Source organism: Nicotiana tomentosiformis, chromosome 6 (assembly GCF_000390325.3).
Source record: "Nicotiana tomentosiformis chromosome 6, ASM39032v3, whole genome shotgun sequence".
Classification (NCBI taxonomy): domain Eukaryota; kingdom Viridiplantae; phylum Streptophyta; class Magnoliopsida; order Solanales; family Solanaceae; genus Nicotiana; species Nicotiana tomentosiformis.
Genome location: NC_090817.1, coordinates 136,749,297 through 136,774,976, shown reverse-complemented (window position 1 = coordinate 136,774,976; position 25,680 = coordinate 136,749,297). Strand labels below are relative to the sequence as shown.

Below are 25,680 nucleotides of genomic sequence, written 5' to 3'. Positions count from 1 at the left end.
TTAGGTCAAATGTTACTGTATTTTTCTCCCAATGTGCTTGGAATTATGGGGTGATCTACCTATCAAATTGAAGATCTATGAGTCTAGTTTCCAACGCATTAAACCGTTCATCGATACGATCTCGGAATAGAGAGATATTCGCGTTTTCGCGAGAGTGCGCCAAGCTGCTCTCTATGGGGCCCACAAAGGCGGTTTAAGACATATGGACATATATAAGATACCTCAACCCCGTTTTAAGTCATTATTTTTCAGTATATTCAGACCTTATAACCCTAAAAACAGTCTCTCAAGGTTCTCTCATGATCCAAGACCCAAACAAAGGGCAAACAACACAAATCAAATGTCGGGAATCCCGTGGCGCTAGTAAGTTTCTTGTTCTTCTTGTTGTTGCTGATTTTTGTGTTGTTCCAGCTCGTGTGGGAGGTTGTTTTAAGTGTTTTATGTCCTGTAAATACACCTTCAAGTTTTTAATATCAACCCTAGGTGATTTCAAGTCTTCTAAAGTAATTCTAGTGCCGAAAAACCCGAATTAATTGCTAGTTTTGCTTCCTTGTTCTTGTGGCAGAATTGAAGGGATATTTCGTGGAAAATTAAGGTCAAATTGGAGTTGTTCTTTCTTTTTAAAGGTAAGGAACCTCTTACTCTATATATATTTAAGATTATCCAAGTTGCAGCTAAGTCGTTGAAGCTAGAACTTGTGAAATATATATCGAAAGGCTTGGTAGTAATGTTGTTGGTTGGTGGACTGTTTTGGAGGCTCAATATGATTATTAATGATGTTGTTTGGGCTGTTTGGTGATTGTATTGACTTGTGGGAAGTCATATAAATAGGGGAGGTGCTGTCCGTTTCATCGTAAAATAGGTTGTGGTCGATACATAATAGTTACGACGCTTAAACGATAATAATAGTGTCATTTGTCTTATTGTAGACTAAGGAGTCGTGACATTTGCATAGCTTGAGGTTGGGCAGTATATACAAGGTATGTGAGGCTATCCCCTTCATTCTTTTGCACGACTCCGATTGTACATAATGTAATGAACGAGCTCCCAAAGATACTCTACTCTTAGAAGCTAGCAGTACTTACATTGCTGCCCTTCTTATGAAATGATTGATATTGATGTTACTTCTCTTATTCTTATATTATCAATGTTGTTGGTAGTTCCTGATTCTTATAAGATTCTTGATGAAGAGTTAATCCTAATAACGTGTACGAAGGATACCAACCTTATGTCACTCCGAAAGGTTCAAAATGTGATTCCAATGAGTCCAGCATGCATCATATATATGTATCTATTTTACTCTACCGAGCCGCGCTATAGTCGGCCGGGTACGGCACCTATTGTGCAACCACTGATCAGTTGGGTTTTACCGAGCTCCACGTGGCCGGGTACGATTCTACCGAGCCCTATGATGGCCGGGTACGTTTTACCGAGCCTATTATGGCCGGGTACGATATGATGATGGTGATGCCCACAAAGGCGTATGTTTTAAAAGTTTATGTATATATATGTATGTATCATGTATTTCATGTCAGTAGCCCTCAGAGGTACCCAGATGTCACAGGTTGTATATTCTCTATCCCTGTTTACATTACTGTTCTTACTTATGCTTTCTTGCCTCACATACTCAGTACTTTATTCGTACTGACGTCCTTTTTATTTGTGGACGCTGTATGTCGTGCTGCAGGTCCTGATAGACAGGTAGACGTAGCTCCCCTACCACAGTAGGCTGTCCAGTTCAGCGGTTATTGGCGAGATCCCTTCTCCGGACTTGCCGTGGTCTTGGTATGAATTTTTGTTATAGACATTATGGGTATGTCGGGGCCCTGTTCCGGCAATGTTGTAGCACTTATGTTCCTTTAGAGGCGCATAGACAGGTGTCGACTTATGTATGGTTTAGAATGCCTTGTCGGCTGATTTTTGTTGTATAGTCTTTCATGGCATCATGTTAGCTCGTACCTTATATATAGTTTCTTGACAGTCTTGTCGTCCCATGTTATGTATGTTCATGACATTATCTTTCATTGTTGGATGTTCATGATCCATGTCTACTATTTATATTGATCTTGTCGGCCCTTAAAGATAATAAGGAAGGTTAGATAAAATGTACGTTGGTGCTCGGCAAGTATGGCCCGGGTGCTAGTCATGACCCTCCAGTTGGGTCGTGACATCCGAGATGTGGGCCCCACAGGCAAATTTTGAGCTAATTTCGGATTTTATTGAAAAAATATAATATTTTCTTATGAAATTGATTATTATAATTTTTGTTGACTGTATCGAATTAATTATGACTAGATACGAGTCGATCGGAGTCGGAAAAATTGAGGAAAAAGCATAATACTTGGTTAAATTGGAGCAAGTCGAGGTAAGTGACTTGTCTAACTTTGTGTGGGAGAAATTCCCCTAGGATTGATAATTGTAATGTGTGGAAAGTCGTGTACATGAGGTGATGAGTGTGTACACAGGCTAAATGTGAAAGATTATGTTTTAAATTATGTAGATCATTGTTGCGCATTAATTAAATTATTTTATTTTGCTATATTCTTCATTATTGATTTAATGTTTATATTTTTAAATTTGCTTGACCTTTTCCTGCTAATTATTTTATCTGTTTAGTTGGAACTTGGTTTCTTTTATTCTGTGCATTATTTGAAGGTTGATTTTCTTTAAATTAAATATTATTAATATGAAGTATTTGACATTTTAAAACTTAATATTGAAACAACGTATTAAAGATTTTGAAATATTATTTTCCTGAATTATTTACTCCTGAATATTTTTGTAAGATTTTCGTACTCATTGTGATGGAGCAGTGAGCTCTTTATTGTGGAAAAATATTATTGTTGAATTATTTTGACATGAGCCGTGAGCTCTTTATTGTGGAAAAATATTATTGTTGAATTATTTTGACATGAGCCGTGAGCTCTTTATTGTGGAAAAATATTATTGATGATTTATTTTGGCATGAGCTATGAGCTTTTTATTGTGAAAAAATATTGTTGTTGAATTATTTTGGCAAGTTAAATTATTTGAGCGCTTGAGGTGCAAATTATGATATATTGTGATATTAATACGCATGCGGTGGTATAAGGTCTGGGTATTGAAACGCATGCGGTGAGATAAGGATGGCTTGATACGCGTGGCTAGTAAGGGGAACTACTAGAAGTCATGCGGTGTGATAAGGATGGCTAAAACGCGGGATGCTATTTCGGAAAAAATATTTTCTTTCAAATAAATTGTGAAGGCTCCCGCAGTGAGATAAGAAAAATGAGATATAGTGAATTTGTTTATGATTTGGGACTACGAGGCGGTACCTCAGGAGTACCCTTTTTGATATTGATTTATGGCCGCAGTTACCTTTGATTATTGTGTGATTTTCTTAAAGTTGAAAAGAATTCTGTTTTGTTTCCACGAGGTATTTATTTGCCATTATTTGATGTAATTAAATGTGACATACTACTTGATTCATTTTCATTGTCATTTTATCTTATAATATTGTTTAAACATTTTACCATGCCATTATTTATTCTCCAGTAGGGCCTGACCTGACCTCGTCACTACTCTACCGAGGTTAGGCTTGGCACTTACTAGGTACCGCTGTGGTGTACTCATACTACGCTTCTGCACATCTTTTTGTGCAGATCCAGGTACATCTTATCAGACCACGCATCAGTAAACTAGCTGTACGAGGAGACTTCTAGGTATATCTGCCAACGCCCGCAGACTCCGGAGTCCCCTTCTATTCTATTTTGTTGCTTCCTTATTTTCTTTAGACTCTGTTATATAGAGACATCGAGGATAAATTCTTAGAAGCTTGTGACTTATTTCTACCTAGTTTTGGGAGTTGAAATTGTTTGAATTGTAGTTTAATTATTTCAGATATTTATTATTATTTCGCATTGATAGGCTTACCTAGTCTTAGAGACTAGGTGCCATCACGACATTCTACGGAGGGAATTTGGGGTCGTGACAGTTCTGCAGCCCCTAGAGCCTCTCTTTTGTATTTATATTCTGTCTACTTTATATTCAGACAATAGTTAGAGTTTTGTATATTCTACTAGTTACTCATACACTTGTGACACTAGGTCTTAGCGCACACACTAGTAGACTTTATGATTTTGGAGTACTTATATCACTATGTTTGCCACTCAGTTGTCTTCGCTTCATTTATTAAATTTTCTACTCCTTAATTTCCTATTAAATAGAATTTATAACCTGTTTAATTCACTATTGGCTTGCCTAGCAGTAACGTTAGGCGCCATCACGGCCCATCCAAGAGGTTTACTGAATCAAATATTAGTTGGCATGACTGGTTGGCCATCCCGATTCAATTATGATGCGAAAAAAATTGATTGAGAATTCACATTGGCATATATTGAAGAAATAGAAGAATTTTTAAGAATTCTCTTGTGCTGCTTATTCTCATGATATACCAGCTAAAGTTAGGATTAAATCCCTTGATTTCTGGAATAAATAAAAGGTGATATATTTATGGTCCTGGTCACTGCCGTGTAGACCAATTACATATTATATGGTTTTAGTAGATGCATCTATGGCCACATGTGTGTTTGTTATCAACTTGCAATTTGGCTTTTGCAAGGTTGCTTGCTCAAATTATTAGAGCACAGTTCTAGAAAATAAATTATGATAATTTATCTTGATAATGCTGGTTTAAATCCAAGTTGGTTCAGCGGAAATTGTATGCCTCCAATTAAGCTAAACCATTGGTTATGAGAACAAAACTCCCAAATAGAAATTTGGTATGAGATGTATTATTTAATATACAAGAAAACGTGTACGCATCTAGCCAAGTTATGATAAATTCTCTCTATCACAATTGGTTCACGGTCAGGAACCAAATAATTTTCATCTAGAAATATGGATGTGCTATAATTTAATTGTTCCACCATAATGCACAAAAATGGGTCCCCAAAGAAGGTTGAGGATATGTGTTGGTGATCTCAATATTATGGGGAGAAAATGGGCAACTGAAAAGTAATACATGGAATGAATTATTATGAGTATATCAAGATCCTCGTACAAGAAAATGTGAACTTGAAGTTCAAGTAATAATTTATTTGTAAAATATTATTGGGCACATTTGTTGATCCAAAGCAAAATCTCGTATTTCAGCTGCTAATGCTCCAAATAGAATAAAATTCATGATGGACAGAGTCTATGACACGCATGAAGTGTAATTGACTAATCGATTTTAAAGATAAAACTCCTTGAAGAAGGAGAGGAGCAAATGATCAAGATGGTCATAATAAGGAGGCAAGTGCTCTAGAAGAGCACCGCGACATAACACTTTATAAGACCTCATGGGAGAGACTTAGGTACCTGAAAATAATGAGATCTCGATAAGTTATGTCTTTCTTGAGTGATGATATTGGTGATATAATGTAGCTCAATATTATTAATATTGACGAGGATCTTGAGCTCAAATCTGTCATGAAATTTGGATAGATAAATGATTGGCCAAATAAAAAATACGCAATGAAAATTGACTTCACCTGAAAAATGTAAAGTTGGACGGATAGTCCTAACACCTGAAAGTGAAATGAAAAATCAAGTCAATAGACATAAAGATGACTTGTGGCACAAGATTTTTCGTAAATATCCTGGCATTAGTTATATGGAGATATGTTCTCCTCTGGTGGATGAAATCGTTTTCAGGTTTTAATTTTGATAATACATTTGATATGCGTATAATAAAAATCCTTGAAGGATTTAAATTGTTCTGAAGCATATTAAGGTTCCCAACAAATTTATCAAATAAAGCTTCAACAAATCCTTATTAGAGCAAGCATGACGTGCATGATTTATTTTTGTGTCTGTTGTAATTGATGCACTATGTATCTTGCTAGAACCATGAGTATAACAATATGCTAGCGAGATCTAGTTTTATTCCTATATGAAGATATTATAATACTATTAGTATTATATTGCAAAAGGAATCCTTGATATATATTTGTTTATTCTAATAAATACTGTTAAGGTTTTGTTGGTTATGCAAGTGCACGCATTTTCTGAAATCCGTTCTTCAAACAATCTATTTGTATATTAGGGAATTGCCATATTATCATTTCACAAGGTTATCAATTGTTGATACTTATTCAAGTCATGTCAATATACTAGCAACTGATGAAGCAAGTGACTCAACACACAACAGATGTATGACTTTTCTATGAAGAGAAGATTCCAATAATAATGAAGATATTGATTTTGCTTATCTCAATTGAAAGAAGGATATATTGAAGGAGACAAAATAAATAATATATTTCATCAAAGTTCTTTATCACACACAATCTTCAACAGAATGATAAAATAGATGTTCAACAAATTCGTTCAAGTGATAATTTGGCGGAATAATTCATTAAGGCATTGACTATCTCAACATTAGAGAAGTTGTTATACAAGCTTGGAATTCGTCGTTTCCGAAAAATAAAGTGATGTTTTCATCAGGGGGAGACAAATACGCGTTGTACTCTTTTTTCCTTAGCTAAGGTTTTATCCCACTGGGTTTTTCTGGCAAGGTTTTTAATGAGGCAACAAGTAATGTGTATTACAAGATGTGTGTACACTTTTTCCTTCACTAGAATTTTTTTCCCATTAGGTTTTTTCCTAATAAGGTTTTAACGAGACACATTATCTATGGACATCCAAGGGGGAGTGTTATGAAATACATATGGATGTCCACTAATCAAATATAACTCTCACTACTCTTCTTCATTATGTAGATAACCCCCACTACTTCTCATGAAAATAGTTGTAACTCCCACACCTCCATAACCTTCCCATGATCTTCTTCTATGATCTCAAATGTTTAATACCATATTTAAAGTAACCTTATTGTAAGTCTCTATGTAACCCTATAAATAGAGGTATTTGAGATCCGGGGGCGGATCCACCCCTTTACATTGGGGTGGCATGGCACCCGCTGGATAAAAAATTTATATACCTATATTAAAATTTTCTTAAATTAGGTTAAATATCTTATCCTACTACTCGTAGCCATAAATTATACAAAGGCGCCATGGCTGGTAGATCTTTTTGAAAGCTTTTCTCGTGTGTAAAATTCAAGTTGCATGAAGCATCATGCGTTTATGGAAGGTCCGAAAAAAGGTCATACCCCAACAGGTATGATGTAGGTAGTCTACCACGATGCGAGCATTAGTGGTTTGAACTCTTGACCTATAGGTCACACATAAATAACTTTACAATGCTCCAGAGCTCCCCTTCTCCCTTTTTAATTTTCTATATAGTGAAAATAACTTAGCCTCGTCTAGTTTAGAAACAAGTAATGCAGGGATTAATAATGTAAAATTAAAATTCAAAGATTATATATAATACAGGAATTATTTTCTATTGAATGTTTATTTGTATGATAAGTATTATAAATTGTATATTTTGAATATGTTTTCATTTATTTCACAAATAGAATATTGATTACTGCATGAAAGGTTATTCTAGTCATTTAATTATTTTAATTCAGAAATTTTTATTTTATATTTCTACTTCACATTTTATCTCGCATAAATAAACATAAAAGTTAACGTGAAAAAGAAAAATAAAAACCCAAAATTATATGAGTCTTTCTAAGTTGTTATGTGAAATTATCTTGACCCTTGTCCGACTTTCCCTTTTCGTGTGCTTTTTATTTTCTTTTTGCCCCAGTCATTTTTCTTTTTGGCTACCTCCTAATTTTCTATTTATCGTTGCATTATTTTTTGCATTTTTTTCTTTATTCTATTATTTATATGCGGTCTCTAACAAGAACACTCAAAAAAAAGAGACTTCAAAATTATAAAATTATATAAAATAAGCATTCCTCTTAATCTCAAATTTATGAGTTTTCTTCTATCATATTCGAAAAATTTGGGTCTTAATGAGAATTTTCGATTGAGATCAAATTTTTTTTCATCTTTTTTTATTATATCATAAAAATTTATGTTATTCTATGGTTATTAAATATAGTTTAAATCTATTTAGTATTAGATTATGAAAAAGAATGTCCCAGACCACCTCTAATCATTCTTAATTAGTGAGCCTTTTGTTAATAAAAAAGAATGTCACAAATAGTTATGCAACACTTAAATGTCTTTTTTAACACATTTTTCCTTCAAAGTCCTATTTCGAGAAAGTTCTTGCTATCTTCTAATCTTCAACTGTTTCACCTATCATGACTACATTATTCTAGTCATTGCCATTGACTTTGCTTTCAATATAGAAATTAAGCAGCAGAGCAATTCAGGCAATTCAGGCAATTCAGAGACAATACAAAAAATGGAGGACACCACCAATGACTCTCCTGTAAAAGGGGTAGTAATAATCACACTACCACCTCCTGATAATCCTTCTTTAGGCAAAACCATAACTGCATTTACACTCTCTGATTCACCACCCCAACACCAACAACAACAAGAACCACCACAACAAAGTCAATCTTCAGTTCAACAGCAAGATTCAAACACTGGTTTTTTTCATGTTTCTTTAGAAAGAGCTTTCCTTTTTCGGCCAAGAATTGTTCTTGGGCTTTTGGGTATATCTATAATTGCCTTATCATTCTGGTCTTCACTTTCACAAGAGACCCTTTTTGAATTAAGAGATGTGGACCGTGATGATCATAATAGTTCCAACAGTTCTTTTATTCTTCCTTTGTATCCTAAGCGTGGTAGTGGGTGGAATTCAAGGACAGATGTGGAGTTCAAACTTGGGAGGTTTGTGGATTTTAAACCTGATATTGTTATGGAGCTGGTCAATGATCGAGAAAAGATGGCCAAGTCTGTGTCTGCTGCTACTAAGTTAGACTCTTCTGCTAATTTTCCTGTCAAGTGTAATATTCATTTGGATGGGTACGTTCGTCTAATTGAAGTATAGTTGATTCTGCTTTTAACTTGTTCCTATAATTTATTTCAGTATAATTTCTGAAATATTAACTGTTCCTCAATCTCAAACTAATTTGGGGGTGTGTTGTGTGAATTTTCTGTATCCATTCCATTCTATTCCATGTAGAAAATTATCAGACGGTTGAAAAAGCAGCTGCTGGTTTCATTTTGCATTCACACATATCTTCATTTCAACTGATAGAACAGCAACCTATATCTAAAAAGGATCCAAAATTTGTGAATCTCCAATGAAAAAATGGACTTCAAGCCAGGCAAAGAACTAAATTGGTATTGTTACTATCTAAAGATTCTTCTGTCCAATGTTATGTGAAAGCTCCCCTTTTATGATACTTATTGATCTTAACTGTAAAATACCAGCAGTTTTAGTTGCTTTTAGCTGCACTCAATTAATCATTCCTAAGCTGTAACTAGAGAAGATATGCACCTCAGTTTGAAATTAAACAAAATATGCAGATTATTCCATGAATCTCAGCTTTATATTGATTTAACACTTTGCAGTCTAAAGGCTAAACCTTTTTTTGACTTGCTCAACTGTTGCGTGCCAAGGAGAACAGACTGATAACTTGACTCCCCAAGTTGCCTACAAAAGTTTCATCTCAAAATATAAACTCAAGATGCTGGGTCGCTCTAATAAAATAACCAAGTTTTGATTAGTAGTTTTCCATACTCTTCCTCTTTGAAATGTCCAGTGCACTCTGAGTGATATATTTGTTGCTATAAACCGTAATTGGGTCAAGACTTGTTCGACTGGAACACAAGTTGATTTTAACATCATTTCCTATATAGGTTGTACTACACATATATGCTTGTGGGGAATCCTCCTAAGCCTTATTTTCTTGATATCGATACGGGAAGTGACTTGATGTGGATCCAATGTGATGCTCCATGCACTAGCTGTGCCAAGGTAATGCCTAGACCTTGCTATTGTTGTTACTAGCTGCTTCTTCTAGTTCCTACTATCATGCATAACAAGAACGTGCTTGCTATGGACACTACTTGATAGGGAGATATGGAGATTCCTTATACCATCAAATTAGTCAGCCACACTGCAAATTTTTATTGTTCTAATGATGACCACGCCCTTCTTTTTCCAAATTTTGGTCTAAGTTTTAAGATAATCAAATTCGGGTGAGAAAGGGTCTAACGTTTTTGTAATTTATATGGCGGTAGGTGAGCTGTTGGGCCTCTCCAATCACACTTTGTCCACCACTTCAGTTTCCCAAGTGTAGTTAGAAAGTCTGCACTTTATTTTCAAGCTTGTTATTCTATACTAGTTTCTAACATAAGAAGCTTTCCCAGGGAGCCCACCCATTGTACAAGCCCAGAAATGTCAATATGATACCTCCAAAAAACCCCTATTGTGTTGAGGTTCAAGAGAATCTCAGGTCCAAGTATTGTGATAACTGCCATCAATGTGATTATGAGATAGAATATGCCGACCACAGCTCTTCTGTTGGGGTTCTTGCAAAAGATACACTTCAATTGGTGCTTGCAAATGGGACAGGAACCAAGTCAGATGTTGTTTTCGGGTAAAGTTAATCCTTTACCCTTTACATTGTGGCCTACTACTTCTTTATAAGGTTGTAAGTTTTGGCTTGTCATTTGTCAGCTGTGCATATGATCAGCAAGGCACACTTCTCAACACGCTAGCAAACACCGATGGGATCCTTGGACTTAGCAGAGCTCCAATCAGTTTACCTTCTCAGCTAGCAAGCCATGGGTTCATCAACAATGTTATTGGACATTGTCTTGGCACTGATACAAATGGGGGCTACTTGTTTTTAGGCAATGATTTTGTCCCACATTGGCGAATGTCATGGGTCCCTATGCTGAATGCCCCTTTTCTGTGAGTATAGCATTTTGGGTTTGCCTATTACCTTTCTATATTATATTTACTCCTCCTTTGCCTTTGCTTATAATCATGGCCCTGTTTGTTTTTTGGTATTTGAGTTGCCTTATCTTTTCCATTTCTTGCTTTTTTGGTTCATATATGGCTGGTTCTTCTTTACGTAAGCTTTAAAGGTTGCGAACTGCTCTCTCTATATATTGTTGCATCATACTTTTGTGCTTTATAAAGAGATGCTTACCAATGTCTAAACTATAAGAGTGAAACAAAAAAATAACAGAATTATTTCCCAATCATTCTTCTATAATTCTAATTGTCTCCATTTTCCTCGTTGATTTCCTCAGTTTCCGTAGGTTCTGATAGTTTTTACCCCTGTATGCGTCCTGAGTAATGGTATATTGTCAGGTCCTTATTGCGCCTCATCCTTTCATGTTCAGAAATCTTTATCAAGCAGGATTGATGAAAATGAACTATGGAAGAAAAGAACTCCAATTAGGCAGCATGAGAGATGGAAAAGGAACTGTAGTGTTTGACAGTGGCAGTACTTACACTTATTTCACAAATCAAGGATATAAAGCTTTAATTTCCATGGTAAGTCAGAGCGATTAGTCCATTTCTTTAGAAGATCGTGAATTTCTTTGATGATTATTCACCAACTATTTGCTCCTTTTTCACGATGATTGCAGCTTGAAGAGATTTCTAGTGAAGATCTTATCAAAGATGCATCAGACACGACATTACCCATTTGCTGGCGAGCTAAATTTCCAGTAAGGTATAACAATGCAAGATATATATAAGCGATTGGCTGCAGGAGTTGACAATCAAAATTTGAAGTTGTAGTTTCTGATAGCGCTTTCCTCTGGTGTGTATCTGTGCTAGCTGTTACTGCTTTCAAGAAATTTGATTTCAAGTGATAACATAGTGATACAGGAAATAATATCAATCTAGAGATCCTCAAATCAGCATGAAACTTATTGCTTCACTTTTTTGCGTACGCCACATAGTTTTTCATCATTGCTTCTAAGTGAAATCATTTTTGCCTGAAGCCAGAGTTGCATTTATATAACCAGCCTAAAACCCGCCTACTCTGCATTGTTATCGGGAATGTTGATCGAATTCCCTTTTCTCACCATTCCTGTTTCTATTTTCTGATGACTCCTTGCTAATATAATTATTCTTTTCATATTATGCTTGCAGGTCTATTACAGAGGTAAGGCAATTCTTCAAACCACTAAACCTTCAATTTGGAAGCAAGTGGCGTATAGCGTCCACAAAGCTCTCGATTCCTGCAGAGGGGTATTTGACTACAAGTGTGAGTAATCTCTTGTTTTTCTTGGTCAATGGTGCTTTCTCGTCCCCTCCCCCGCCCCTTCCTCTTTTGCTTTTTCTCTCAACCAACAATGTTGAATTATTCTGCTGCAGGAAAAGGGTAATGTGTGTTTAGGTATACTTGACGGAAGCAATATTCATGATGGTTCTGCTATAATACTTGGAGGTACTGTTTCCTAAAATGACAGAATATCATAATAGATTTATTTAAACTGAACAGAAATGTTCAGAAGTAACTTGTTAATCAGTTGGGCTTGGTGTGTGAGTGTTCTAATGGACTATTCTGGATTTGAGCCAATTAAGTGTTCTGATGGAGACCCATTTCTCTTCACTTGTTAGTTTATAGGTTCTCTCCGTAGCACAAACAATGAATCAGATCACAAAAGTCCATAAGCTGTGAACATAGGAAATTTGTGTGTTCTGGTTTGAGTTCAACTATAGTTATTAGTATCTGATTCTTCTACAGTAAACAATTCTGTTACTTGTGTCATCTCTTGCAGATATTTCACTACGTGGTCAGTTGTTCGTATATGACAATGTTAACGAGAAGATTGGATGGATAAGATCAAATTGTGAACGGCCACAGAAACTTTTGAGTCTTCCATTTTTTTGACAGAGGACACCACTATAACTCCATTTCTACAGTAATCACAAACTGTTATTCTTCCTGTTCGATATGTTTGGTGATTGGAAGTTATAACCTTTTAGCTAGGGGAAGAGTCTGTATAGAACGATTTTGCTTTCTGATGTAGCTATGTTCCTAGTGTGTATATCTATTTTTTTGTTCCACACTTTGAAGCTTTACTTTTCTCTTTTTTGATGCAATAGTAATCAAAACGTGAAAAAAAATTGAACGTTAAATAGAATATATGAGCAATCAATTATTCAGGTTATCTCACTGGTCCGACCGTTGAAAATTAGGGTCCCACTGACCCTGCTCATGTAAAATAGGGGGTCCTGTACTCCAATTAATCTACCACGCTAACATCTTAAGACTGCCTCACGTTAAATAGGGGGTGCTTAAAACTTGAATGAACTTTTTGACAAGTCAGTCAAAACTTTGCAAGATTGTAAGCAGTCAATAATTTTGAAAAACAATTCAATAGAGCCTCAAAATTTTAATAGCTCATATTTTTGCTTATCGACAAAAAATAACTTTCCGGCTCAAACATATTACATCTAATAGCCCGAAATATCTATTTTGTATATTTTTTATATATAGACGGTCTATTTTGTATATTTGTTGTATAGTGACAGTCTATTTTTTATAATGACTGTCTATTTTATATAGTTTTTGTATAGTGACAGTCTATTTAGTATATATTTTGTATAGTGACAGTCTATTATATATATATTTTTGTATTGTGACAGTCTATTGTATATAAATTGTACAATGACAGTCTATTTTGTATATTTCTGTATAGTGACAGTCTATTTTGTATATATATTGTATAGTGATAGTCTATTTAATATATTTTTTATATAATGACAGTCTATTTTTGTATATTTTTGTATAGTGACAGTCTAGTTTGTACTCCCTCCGTTTTAATTTATGTGAATCCATTTGACTGGGCAGAGTTTAAGAAAAGAGAGAAGACTTTTGAACTTGTGGTGTAAAATAAGGCACATATATTTTGTGTGGCTATAAATCATTGCATAAAGATAAATTGTTGCCAAATAAGGAAAGAGATTATTCTTTTTGGCACGAACTAAAAAGAAAATAAGTTCACATAAATTGAAACGGATGGAGTATATATTTTGTATAGTGACAATATATTTAGTATATTTTTTGTATAATGACAGTCTATTTTGTATATTTTTGTACAGTAACAGTCTATTTTGTATATTTTTTTCATTTCACTTCAACCAACCCTTCATTTTTGTTGTTCTTTTACTAATATATCCTCCTTACATCAATCAAATTCCTAATATTACCATTCACCTTAGTAAAGCCGAGATAAACCGTAACAAGCGATCCCGAGAAGACTCGAAGTCCGCCTCGACCGGGTCAAAACGAGTGCATACAGAGGAGGAGGAGGCAGTTCTCAACTCACACGAGTAGAACCAAGTTAACTCGGAGCCTGAGGTGAACCCTAACTCCGCCGATCCTGATGCCGGTCTAGGCTTGTATTCGCCGGACGTCAAGCAGATCAGAGAAGAAATATTGGACATCTTAGCTGAACCGGAAACTGTTACAGACCGTCTACCGGAGGTTCAGGATCTGGACTCGGTAATCAGGAGCTTCGAGGAAGAGATTGTTCATCCGTTAACTCAGCCTCAACCAGACCTCTGCTACCTTCTAGAAGCTTCGGATGACGAGCTCGGCCTCCCTCCCACCGCTTCAGCTTCTGATGACCATTTTAACGCCAAAATTGACACGCCAGAGAACGCCGCTGGAATTAGATTTTTGTTTCCATGATAATTGGGTTGGTTGCTAGCCTTTTAATTAGTTTTGGGCTATAAAATACATAATGCAATTTTGTAGCTAGCGGCTGATATTAGAATCTAGCGGTCGGCCATAAATGAAGTTTACGAAATCATAATTCAAATTTCAACATGGACAAAAACACTCCGGACAATTTCTTCCTAATGGTTTAAACCCTGTATCAAAACTAGTTGATGATAAAATAAATATCAGTTGTTGGAAAGCGTGTCAGGATAATAGAACTAAAAAAATATTTGAAAGAAAAAATTAATAATCGATAATTTTTTACCTACTCTACGGCCACACAAATAATAACTCTTTATTAATTGAAAAGAGAAAGGAGAAGTTGAGGGATGATATGCAAATGAAAATGCATACCCCTTACATCGGCAATCAGATGATGTAAGTACTTATGTCGGTATTCCTATGATGTAAGCGTTTACGTCGGTAGGACATTCAAATACCTGTAAAAGGGGTATGCATTTTTATTTGCATATCATCCCCAACTTCTTCTTTTTCTCTTCAATTAATAAAGAGTTATTCTTTGTGTGACCGTGAAGTAGGTAAAAATTACCGAATCACGTAAATCTTCTCTTGTATTGTGCAATTTATTACTTTTCTCTTTTAAATATTTTTTTCTTTGAATAGCCTGACATGCTTCCCAACAACCTTGTATCAAAATTACTTGATGATAAAATAATTAAAGTGCGCATAAGCTGACTTGAAAACCACAATAATATTGCTAAATAGTATATAGGAAATACGGCAAATGCCTTCTGTCAACTTTGTGTATAAGACAGGCAAAACTAATGTATAAACTGTTTTCTCTCACCTCACTTTTAAGTTTTTCCCTGTTAGCCTAATCATGTTCCCAGAGAAGTCGTTTCTCAGCAACTTAAATCATTACTAACTCGCGCTTATCCAGATTCCGCTATACTAAAAATTAGAGAATTTTTAATCGATGGAGAATTCTATTCAAGGTTTCATAATTATGGCTATTAAATAGTAGAGATTCTCAAGCAAAGTGCGTGAGAGGTAGAAGCTCTAGTTTTTAAAACCAAGGACTTTGCTTTGTCATAGTTTTTGCATCTAAAACTTTCAAGAGGAAGGTAACTGCATTTTTCATGAGCAGTTGCATCTAAATAATGACGGTATATGAAACATAAGTGCAACAAATGCGAACTGGAGCCCCCTCGGTATATCTACTGCTATTTGCCAACTGTATACTCGATACTGAATATTATCCAAGCATCCAGCTATAAACCAAATGTGATACTTCAGTTTCTAATTAACCCTGAAGGAATCATCATAAATAATGAAAATTTCAGGAAGAACACTAGCAGATCTAAGTACTTTAGTTGCAGAATTTCCACATATATTGGTTCTAAATCATAGAGCGATTTCCTTAACAAACCACCGTCCACCAACACATTCAAAAACCTAAGCTCAACTTCTATTACTCTTTTTATGGCAGGTCCGATGGGAAAATGCTGTCATATTTTATAGTAGTAACTTTCTTAGTCAATGTCCAGAAATGCTAGACAAGAATGATTTGATATCTAAAGACGACAAAAGCTCTTGGACATCTTTGTTCACAATTGACAATGGACAAGGAGAAAACTACTTGAACTATTCAATTGCCTTTAACTAGATATCATCACTTGGTTGCTTGTAGGGCTTGGTTGGCGAAAAACCTAACATCAACATCTGGATCCTCACTGAGTTCAACCAAACATGGTCGAATTGTTGTCTCCACGACCTGCACATAATGATTCGCGGTTAATAGTACCAGATTTAGCACTCCTTTCTCCAAAGGAAAAAATCATGAAATGATAAAAGATATGTCCCCTATCAAGCATTTCAAGTCAATCTTTGCTTTTAACTCCCATGAATATATTAGTTATTACCTTATTACTAAGGATCAGTAGACAGTCTATCGATTAACTATGCCTCAATACCAAAATGGTAGGATAGGCTATAAGTCCTCTATTTTCCATTCTGCTCTATTCAAGTTCATTTCGTTCATTAAATGATACACCTGGATGCAGATGTAACTCATGCCTCGGAGAGTGCGACCAAATGCATTTATTAATACAAAAATCCATCATAATCTGCCTATTTTTACAGTTAACTTCAACCTACCACAACTCTTCTCCTACTCTCTCGGGACCTGACACTAGTTATGGAAAGTTCAAATAGGTCAATTGACATGGGTGGAGTCGCGCACTGGGCAGTCTAGTTTACATTAATAAAGCAAATGCATGAAATACAGACAAATGTCAGCCTTTAAACAAACTAGAAGTAAATTGATGCTTACAGATTGTTCAACTATTGGAATAAGAGACTGCAACACCTTAGCCACATTGAACTTGATATTCGGTACCCTGGAACATGCAAGTATTAGACCTGTAAGCTTAAAATTACCCAACAAAATGGTAAAGCATAAATAAACTGAAGACTAACCTGTCTTTTGAAGCAGTAATTATAACTGGCAGAAGTTTGGAACAAGTAATTTCTGAGCCCATTACAGGGGCAAGAAGAGAAATTGCATGAAGGATGGTCATCCGGTAAAGATAATGTGGGTCATTAATCATATCCAACACCTGAAAAATGAATCAGTCAAGTTATCGAAAGAGGAAAACCTAAGACCTCCCACCCGCCACAAAAGAAATGCAAAAGACTCCACTAGTTGAACTTGAATTAAAATAATATATTTTTTGATTCTGGAACATCATCAGGTAATTTATTGATTCTGGACAAGATATTCCACATATCACGACTCATCACAGACCAGGAGATAATCTCTTAGTAATCAGTGATAAACCATGTATGGAAAGTAACACTACTAAATTCTTTTTTCCTTAAAGAAATTCAAGAGAAGAAACTGCTAAAGTATTACATCAGCAAACTATCAACCAGCTTATTAAAGGCAACAGGAAAACCTGTGGAACTATGTGCTCCATTGCCCATGTTGGACCAAATTCCTCAGCAAGGCGCTTAACATTGTTTGCTGCTGCATCTCTAATAGAGTAAACCTGCAAGTTGAAGAATGATAATAAGAAAGACATAAAAGAGGAATACAAGAACATTGCAAAGAATTGCACAACGTGATGTAATTGGTTTCATTATGAGTACCCTAAAAGAAGCCAGGATAGATGGCAATAAGTGATATTCAAGATACTAAGTGACCATGACAAGAAGAAGCATCAGATGTGATTTCTAAAGGCAGAATTAAGACCAAAGAATCAGGAAAAAGAGTTGCAGCAGAAATGTTCTGTAGGTATAAGCAAGTGACCTAAAATATGGACTATCTCTGAGTAAGCAAGTTCCATGTATCTTGACTGAACATAATTAAATCCTCCATCGAGACACCAAGAAATGGTATGACTTAATATTATGTGGCATAATATCCATAATGGCTTTCTATCCATGTGTGGAACGTCTTAAAATGGACACCACATCAGAACTCTTTGAGCCACTAGAAGAGGCAGTCGCTATAGTAACTTCTTAAAAAAATGTCATGCAATATAGCTCCTTGCAACTTTACATAATTAATGTGTCTCTAGTTGTCAGGATATGCCTATTATGTGACCATTCCCAGTGACATGCTGACTGCTTTTCTCCAGAACAGATACTGCTCCCCAGCTGCTTCCTAGAAATACAAGTCTCTTAATGCTAAAGTGGATCTTAACTGCTACATAGAGTCCCGAGATACTTATTGTAGAAATAAGATTTTTGTAGGTATATATTGAAACAAAGAAGTATTTTAATCAAACTAGCATCAACCAGGCAGTGGCGGATGCACCATAGAACTACTGGGTTCAACTGAACCCAGTACTTTCGACGCGGAGCATAAATTTATGTGTAAAATATCACTAAAATTGCAATAAATAGTAGATATGAACCCATAACTTTAAATGCTGAACCCATAGAACTAAAATCCTAGATCCGCCTCAGCAACCAGTGCCATCATTTACCAGTTCTTAACTATGTCTTCTTAACTCATTCAAACTATATCAAAGAGCCATCTCGTGTTCCATCTCCCCTAACTCAAAAGGTCTCATTTTTCCAAAACAGGCATTTAGAGATAACAGACCATAGTAATTTTTTATGCCTTTACACCATAAAACAGGCAATTTGATCATAGTCACTTTATCCAGACACAAACTAGAATGTTCGCAGTTCTTTCTGTCTAAAGCATCAGTAGGCATAACAAGCAACAGAAAGCTGCACAGAAACCTTGTCCTTTAGCCATTGCATGCATAGAGCACCGAGCTTGTCATCAAAAAAGCCGACCCCCAGCTGACTTGCCAATAGAGGTATGTACTCAATTATTGCAAGCCGAACCCTCCAGTGTCTATCCTCTGCAAGTTCAACAATAGCTGGCAGCAGGGATTGGGAGAGCAAATCAATTCCAATCACCTGCAATTAATTGTAATTTAATTTCATATAGAAGAACATGAAAAACAGGATATAGGTTGGTAGGTTCAGAAGTCACCAAGGCTCAAATTAGGCAAAGTAACTTCAAGTACAGAGTGATAATATTGAATTGTAGCTAACCTGGTTTACTTGATCAAGCTTACTGATAATATTCAAACGAACATCAGGAAACTCATCCTTCAGAAGAGAGAGGAAAATTGGGAGAAGCTGCTCTATAGTTGCATCCTATAGTTACCAGTACGGAAACATTAAACTCCTGTTAGAGATATCATTGACTAAAAATTGGAAAAGCTGCAAAGAAAGTAATGTGTTCCAAAAAAGGCAGTATTATTTTGGGTTCAAAACAACAATGAGAACAATAATATAATTGACATCATCGAAGTCAAAAAAACATAAAAGCCATAATGGCTGCAAGACCGAGGAAAAAATTCTTCAGGATAAACTACTAACAAGTGCCTACACAGTAATCGATAACATACTGCTAAAATCTGTTTTCAACTTTGGATTCAAGAAAAGGTAAGAAAAGTTAAAGAAGAAATAAGCAGACAACAGGAAGATTCTAACGAAGCAAAAGGGAATGAACATGTTATACTAGGACAACAGTCTGAAGCAGTGTGGGCAGAAGCTGAACTTCACTGTACCACTATAGACCATAATCAGAGAGCAGAATGCAGTGGCGAAGTCACAAGGTATTTATACCTTTCCGAGAATAGGCGCCATTCCCATGATAACTGAAGCCAAAGCAGAACGGACATGTTGGGATGAATCTGATGATAGTTCCTATGAAAAAGAATGTAATTTTAGTTAAAAAACATCAAGTGATCATTTAATGATTGATACTTGATAGATGATCTAAGAAAAGGAATCACACAAGGAGACATTATCTGGAGAAACCAAAATATAGAAATTCGAGACAGTAAAATAGGAAAAGGAACCTCATAAACCTTCTACCTTTACGCAAGGAAGGATATGCTGGATAGCAAGCTCAGGGCTCAAAATACGGCAGAACTTAGTCACCTTGCCAGCAGCAGCTATACGCACTTCAGCCTCATTGTCACGAAGTAGCCGAACATAGGCAGGGACCAAGTCCGTCCTGATGAATTTTATGATGGTCATGAATTAGTCATAAGGGAGAGAACTTGATAGAAAAGCAAAAATAGGAAAAGAAAAAGAAATCCTTATGGAGTTATGGTGAAGAAAATTTCTGCAATAATGAGATTCACAGCATTTTCAGTTCAGTGCACGAAAAAGAAATAAATAAAAGATTCAGGCAATGAAATACAACATACTTCAATTGAAAAGAAAGGTTGAATGAAAAGTACAGCATAGCGCAGATTACAGAACATGAGAAATGCACATATCACAAATAATTACCTGGTAGCCTCCGGTCCAACTGCCTCACAAAGTTCATAAAGTTGATTTGCAACCATGTAACGAACACGCCAAGACTTATCCTGTTCAAAGGGATAAAGAGGTAATTAACATCAGTCACTACAGCCAGTATGCCAATTTAAACTGACAAAGCAGCAGTATTTGGTTGCATGAAAATACTGATGCAAGTAAGCATACGAACCAAATTCCAGAATGGAAAAAGAAAAGAAACAGAGTGGTTATATCATCAATGTCATTTGTTGGAATTCGATTGAGACAGAGAACAAAACAATGACTAAAGCCCCGACAACATCCGCGATTATGTCAGGGAAAAGAATGGAAAAAAGGAAACATAATCTCCAATTTATAATATCGCGCAGGGCCTTTACAATCTCAAGGATATTACATCCTTAGGCACTTATCCTCTTTTACAATCTCAAAGCCTGCAACATTTTGCATTCTTTCAATCTATTTCATGAACTGGGGGAAAACCTTTTCTTAAAATCAGGAATAAGCAGAGGAAAAACTTATTTCAGCTCATAAAAGAGAAAAAGGTTTTATTGAGAATTTTTCAGCCTATGCATCCATATGCATATACTATCAGCTCACGCTAACAATTTAATTTAACTATAGTGAGGGGGAAATGTCAAACAGAAAAACAACTCCCAGAATAATCGCCTAGTACCTCGTCAAGCTAAAAGTGGCAAGGACTGAGCATAGCTACACTCACAAGTGACAAACGAGATACAGTGGTGATGTTACTATAAGACATCCAGAAATGTCATATGGCAGAAATCTATATAAAACTGCATTTGCATGCAAAAAAGTCTCATTAAAGTAAAGCTTGGTGGGCCAACCTGAGCAAAATTAACTATGACGGGCAGAATTTGTGCTACACAATCTTTAGGCTCCAACAGCTTCCCCAAAGCTGCACAATCCTCAACAGCCAATAAACGGACAGAATCTTGATCTGAATAGAACCAATTCCTCCTTAGTCACACTGATATGAATTGAATAAACTAAATAGAGCTCAACATCAACATCTGCCAATTATTAGCTGCTAATAGAATCTTTGTACGGTCAGTAGAAAGAGAACTAATGTTAAAAAAAGCACATATCAGGCAAGTCCTTGACAAATAAAAATTGATCAGGATTTTGGAATTTTTTCTACAAAAGGGGAGGGAAGAAAAAGAAAGAAGATGGTGAAACTTCCACAATGGCACGTGGTCCGGGTACACCAACAAATTTAGACGTGAATCAATTACGGATAGCTTCAACCTTTAGCAAGTTATGATGTATTATGAATGATCCTTATGAAGTACCCCCCACACTCATGACACTCATGCATTAAGGCAAAATGAAACAGTCCAAGTAATAGAGTCTATGATAATTTTTCCTCTATATCAGATGAGTGTATGCACTCAAATCTAATCCTCATATACTCTTTAGGCTACTTTGATTAACTTTTCATTACTATGGAAAGGGAACAAGAAAGGATCCTTGAAGATTTGCGACGAATTCTTTATACAACTTATTCTCAACCAAGAAAATAAAAAGAGTCAGGGGCTTTTTGAGAAAAGTAAGGTATATTTTATTATGATAATAGAGCACCAAAAGACTGTTGTATTTACTATTTAAGGTGACTTTCACCTTTTTGCATATTCATTGCACTACTGGACAAAGACAACTGTATCACTACTAATTTTTTATCATTCTCTCCAATACCTCTCTCATACCTAAATACTACATTATGAGCTATGCTCCTACGAGTAAACAGAACATGAAAAGGTAAAATAAAACTCAACTGTTATTTGCTCAGACAGCATATTAAGCAGGCCAATTGCTAGGACCAATTCTCAGGACAAAGCAAACCCACCTTGGAAATACTCATTCCAGAACAATTCTAATTTATACTAGTTATCCCCAAACACTATGTTATCCTAAAAAGAACCTTTAAGAGCCACACAGAATTAACAGGAGATGCTCATTCTTTAAGGACTCCAGGATCAAGAAAGGATTTTGCTCTAAAACAGAGACCACTTTCAGAAAGCAATTGATGTCATTCCAAAGAAAAGATATACGTGCACAAAATGAGAACACCATACCATCCTGGGTCAGGGTTTCAAACATTGACATGATGTCAGTCTTCAAATGGGGTTGTTCAATAGTAGCAGCAAACTTTCCAAGATTTGTAGCAGCTGCTCTCCTCACCATAGGCATATCATCTTGGCAAAGTTGGCTATAGATGGTCCTTAGTTCGTTCTTTAATGGCTCTGGAGCACTTGGATAGGCAATGTGAAACAATCCACAGGACGAAACTCGAGCAGTAAACCACTCTCCAGCAGCCAGTCTCTGGTTAGAAGAAACCAGGAAGATGTTACGCAACGTTTCAAAAGGATCAATTTTGAAGGATCACGTCTATGATACGAGTATTGGGCTATACCAAATTGCACAATAAACTCATCAACCAATAAAGAGACTAGCATAATAAACATAAGTAACAATACTCTTGCTTGGATTTTGCTTATATTTTTGGTGTCCCAAGATCTAAAAGATACACACACACAATATTTTATTAAGTGATATCTTCAAAAAATACATAAGCAGTCCCGTTTACGTGACCCTTGAGGAAACTTTTTACAACTGAGATATTATCTGTTCCCAGTATTAACATTTACATCAAGTAAAATGCATTGTAGTTTTGATCCTATGCACTATCTTCCCCCTCATAACCAATTCAAATTATTTTAACGGAAAGTGCATTCGAAATACAGTAACCAATTAAAACTTTTGCTCATATTCTGCACCCCATCAGAGTAGGATACCCTGAAGGAAGCATCTTCAGAAATTCAAACGATTATTCACACAATCTTTCCTGCTGACTCATGTAATAGACTGTGAAACTTTCTTTCTTATGTCTTTGCAACCGTCAACGTGTGACAGAACATGAAAAACTGAGAACAAAGTTCGATCAGCATTTGTCTAGGCATCCACAGACTAGCCATAGAATATTTGTGTATGTATTTTTTAAACTAATTGAGATCAGCAGCTAACATATTGAAGTTGCAGAAGATTTAATCTAAGGTCTGAAGCACTCAATACCAACCCCCCCCCCAAAAAAAAGGAGAAAAAGAGATAACATAATTTTACAGCAGGCTGACCTATGCTAGAAGATAAGAGTTGCCAATATAAGATACACAGAGAAACAAAGTGGAGCAGCATTTTGAAGATTTTAAGACAATAGACGAACCTTCACAAGTGGAATAAATGATTCCACCAAGTCTGATTCCCTCATTTGAGACCCAATTCTGCATAATGACTCAACTGCCTTTTCCCTAACACAAGTCTCTTCAACACTACAAAGACCTTCCAAGGGTGAAAGCAATACACTCGCATGTTCAACCCCTCCAACGTATGGAATAAACACCCCCAACTCTTCGGCCATTGCAAGAAGAACTTCATCATCGTCATCGTTGTTCTCGCTTAGAAATGGAATCAACTCTTTCCGAGTTCTCTCCTCACCAAGAGCACGGGCAATGGTAGACAAGCGCCGGATTGAATTCAATCTAAGCTGGATATCTTCATTCTTCAACTCATCAATCAAAACCGCAATGGGATACAACGGCTCATCAACCACTGACATGGCTTCTGGCAATGTAGGAATACCTGTCTATATATATTCACGAAAACTCAAATTACTTATAAAAGTACAAGAATAATAGTTATTTTAAAGGATCGTTAGCTCGGATTTCATTCTTTAATTAATAGAAGGCAGTTAGTTATTGACTTAAAACTAAAACGGTTCTCTTTTTAATGGCCAAAATAGAATCTTTTGGTGGTACAAATAAAAAGACGCAATTTTCATTAAGCAAACCAAAGTGGAGCTGCCATCAATTTAACAAATTTAATCATATCTACAAATTGAAGACATGAAAGATTTGCATGAAGAATGAAGTGATCTGATCAAAATAACTAACTACAATTACTAGAAAAATTAACCACTCAAATTGACAACAGAATGGAAAACAAAGTTCATTCTGTCAAATTACTGATCTTTCATATTTTCCAATCCACATTTATGATCCAGAAAAGTATCTTGTAATTAATGCACGTAATTAAGAAGCAGTTTTCAAAAGTTAAACAAAAACAGACCCCGATTAAAAAAATGACGCAGCGTACACCTGAAGTTAAAATATTATACTAAGTAATTATGGTGATGTTTATAGAAGACGAATTGAGAGAATACTTGAACCTCAAGATACAGAAAATAGGGAAAGAAGGTTCTAGAAAACCGAAATATCGAAGCCGATGCATCTAAACGGTATTCTTTCTCCGTGTGTGTGTGTGTGTGTGTGTGTGTGTGTGAGAGAGAGAGAGAGAGAGAGAGAGAGAGAGAGAGAGAGAGAGAGAGATTCGTACCGGTGAAGCAATCAAAGGAATGAGAGCAGCGGAAGTTTGATCAGAAGATTGATCTATAGGCGGAGACGATGGGAAGGATCTGCTAATTCCGGTGCTTTTTATGGCATTGTTTCCACTTATATATTTGTTTTTCTTTCCCTTTTTTTTTTTTTTAAACTTCATGTTATTTTTCATTTAGCTTTTTATCATGAGTTTCAAAAAAAATCTTTTTATCATTTAGTGGCTTGGTTGTATAATCCCTCATTCTCATATTATCTGTCATGATTCACTTTAGTAAAAATTAATTAGGATAAAATTTTGACTATTTTACCCGTATTCATGTCTTAATATTTAATCTTTCTTCATTGATATTTGAATAAGGTTATTAGTAATTGAGGTATTTATAGTATTTAAGGATAATTATTACTTAGGATAAAAAAGATTATTAATTTTATTTTGAACTTTAAAGTGATAAATAACTTGAGATAACTAATTTTAGTAACAACAACTAATGATATATGGCTGATGAGATTGATGAAAAAAAGGAAAATCTAGAAGAAACAACACGTAACTCAATAAGACAGCCAAACAATCCACTAGATATTCACACTACCCATCAAGGCCGGTCAAACCAACCATGCATTTAATTCCCCACTTCAATAACCAAAGACCTAGAAGCATAAATGCCATAAGATATCCACCCTTCCCGGGGAAAACCAATAGACCAACAAACGAAACAACCCATACCCAAGCTAAAATAGAGAACCCAACGGATAATAACACCTCACATTCTGCCCTAATTAACAATGATAGCGGCAGAATGGACATTGACCCATGCAACACCCAAGAAGTTATCAAAACCTCATTAATTGTTGATAACAAAACTCAAACCCCTAAGGACAACTTATCTCTAGCGACCAAAATTCACATCACACCAAACAATCATAGTACAAATCAAAACA

General features: G+C 35.7%; 2 protein-coding genes across 5 annotated transcripts in view; one reads left to right on the top strand and one right to left on the bottom strand.

The window, feature by feature from the left end:
- The window catches only part of LOC104113472 (aspartyl protease APCB1), a 77,918-nt gene extending 65,043 nt beyond the window's left edge, over positions 1 to 12,875 (top strand). Inside the window, exons 1-9 of one of the 3 annotated variants that reach the window (XM_009623637.4) lie at positions 8,125 to 8,855; positions 9,696 to 9,813; positions 10,209 to 10,438; positions 10,519 to 10,755; positions 11,193 to 11,346; positions 11,442 to 11,527; positions 11,953 to 12,067; positions 12,178 to 12,250; positions 12,585 to 12,875. In XM_009623637.4, the coding sequence (XP_009621932.1) occupies positions 8,287 to 8,855; positions 9,696 to 9,813; positions 10,209 to 10,438; positions 10,519 to 10,755; positions 11,193 to 11,346; positions 11,442 to 11,527; positions 11,953 to 12,067; positions 12,178 to 12,250; positions 12,585 to 12,697 (1,695 nt within the window). In that variant the 5' untranslated portion in view covers positions 8,125 to 8,286 and the 3' untranslated portion in view covers positions 12,698 to 12,875. Of the gene's footprint in view, positions 1 to 8,124; positions 8,856 to 9,001; positions 9,177 to 9,695; positions 9,814 to 10,208; positions 10,439 to 10,518; positions 10,756 to 11,192; positions 11,347 to 11,441; positions 11,528 to 11,952; positions 12,068 to 12,177; positions 12,251 to 12,584 lie in introns of those variants that run through there. The other 2 variants (XM_018776765.3, XM_070177870.1) reach the window with 2 other exon arrangements.
- A 3,065-nt stretch (positions 12,876 to 15,940) lies between these two features.
- LOC104113471 (serine/threonine-protein phosphatase 2A 65 kDa regulatory subunit A beta isoform-like) lies at positions 15,941 to 24,937 on the bottom strand. Of its 2 annotated transcripts, none has more exons than XM_009623634.4 (13): positions 24,740 to 24,937; positions 23,571 to 23,990; positions 22,426 to 22,672; positions 21,178 to 21,290; positions 20,324 to 20,403; positions 19,901 to 20,042; positions 19,649 to 19,729; positions 19,070 to 19,174; positions 18,749 to 18,931; positions 17,452 to 17,544; positions 16,973 to 17,112; positions 16,827 to 16,893; positions 15,941 to 16,268 (listed from the first exon to the last, which is right to left on the bottom strand). In XM_009623634.4, the coding sequence occupies exons 1-13, from the start codon at positions 24,911 to 24,913 to the stop codon at positions 16,167 to 16,169; spliced, it is 1,947 nt and encodes a 648-aa protein (XP_009621929.3). In that variant the 5' UTR covers positions 24,914 to 24,937; the 3' UTR covers positions 15,941 to 16,166. The 2 variants fall into 2 exon arrangements, with proteins under 2 accessions (XP_009621929.3, XP_009621930.1); XM_009623635.4 differs by having other exon boundaries at positions 23,571 to 23,986; positions 24,740 to 24,863.
- Between the last annotated feature and the right edge of the window lie 743 nt (positions 24,938 to 25,680).